This window comes from Aplysia californica, unplaced genomic scaffold (assembly GCF_000002075.1).
Source record: "Aplysia californica isolate F4 #8 unplaced genomic scaffold, AplCal3.0 scaffold00431, whole genome shotgun sequence".
In the NCBI taxonomy this organism is placed as follows: Eukaryota; Metazoa; Mollusca; class Gastropoda; order Aplysiida; family Aplysiidae; genus Aplysia; species Aplysia californica.
Genome location: NW_004797701.1, coordinates 92,523 through 93,689, shown reverse-complemented (window position 1 = coordinate 93,689; position 1,167 = coordinate 92,523). Strand labels below are relative to the sequence as shown.

Genomic DNA, 1,167 nt, shown 5'->3' with positions numbered 1-1,167 from the left:
TAGTAGTAGTAGTAGTAGTAGTAGTAGTAGTAGTAGTAGTAGTAGTAGTAGTAACCATAGTTAGTGTTGTTCTGTTGATGGTGTTATACATTTGAGATATTGCTGTTATTTTGTCGCCGTCGTCTTCAATATCAACGTAATCATCATCATCATCATCACAATACCATCATCATCATCATCTTCATCTTCCTTTTCATTATCATCATCATCATCATCATCATCATCATCATCATCATCATCATCATCATCATCATCATCATCATCATCATATTGTAGGGACCTCCGACCTCTTACACCAACATTCCCCTCATCATATGTCTGCAGATCCGGATCCCAGTGAAGGAAATCCTCAAGTCAATGCCTGTGTGGGCTATTGTAGTCTCCCAAATTGGCTCGGACTGGCTGTATTACATGCTCATTAGCGTCGGACCTATGTATCTGAAAGACGTCATTAAGCTCTCTGATTTTGAGGTAGGGTCTTGGTGTTTTATTAACAGCACTTGAACATTTGGGTGGTGGGAGAAGACCTGGGAAGATAACGGTGAGGCATTGTGGTGAAATCAGGCGCTCTTCAAAAAAAGGAAATCAAAGAAACAAGCATTTTTTCCTCCAGATTTTGCAATTTTATCGAATTTCTGTTTTTTTGGCTCAACGTCTTTCATGTCCATTAAAAAACCCACTCATTTGCATGTGAATTTGATTGAAAAACGTTGATTAACGGCAAAAATATATGTACATTTTCAGTTTTCAAGGACTCTCAGCTATAGAAGCTACAAACTTTGGCTCCATTTCTCGCTAATTTTATCTTTAAGACCATGCTACCCCCACCTCCTTCAAAGGCAAATATTTTGACTTCTATTAAAGATAGATGGGTGTTCTTTTCCTAGAAAGCAAGGCAAATAAATCAGCTTTCAGAAGATACCAACAACTCCAAATGCCCAAAAATTGACGAGCGCCTGATTCCACCTCGGCGTGACACGGTTTTCGAAAGCATCCTACTGAACAGAGAGAGAAAAAAGTGGCGCAAGCCAAGATCGACAATGTGTGTTTCAGATTTTGATAGGTCTTTACTTGTATGGAGTCTGCTTGTACACATGAATAATGTGTCTGTTTATGCATGATGTAAAATCACACTGAAGTGAAGTTCATTTTGGGGTAGTTTTTTCC

At 38.8% G+C, this 1,167-nt stretch overlaps 1 protein-coding gene across 1 annotated transcript in view; it reads left to right on the top strand.

Moving 5' to 3' along the window:
• The window catches only part of LOC101861831 (sialin), a gene marked incomplete at its 3' end in the record, with an annotated part of 34,637 nt that overhangs the window by 29,296 nt on the left and 4,174 nt on the right, over positions 1 to 1,167 (top strand). Inside the window, 1 exon segment of the mRNA XM_013086061.2 lies at positions 325 to 471. Coding sequence (XP_012941515.1) covers positions 325 to 471 — 147 coding nt within the window.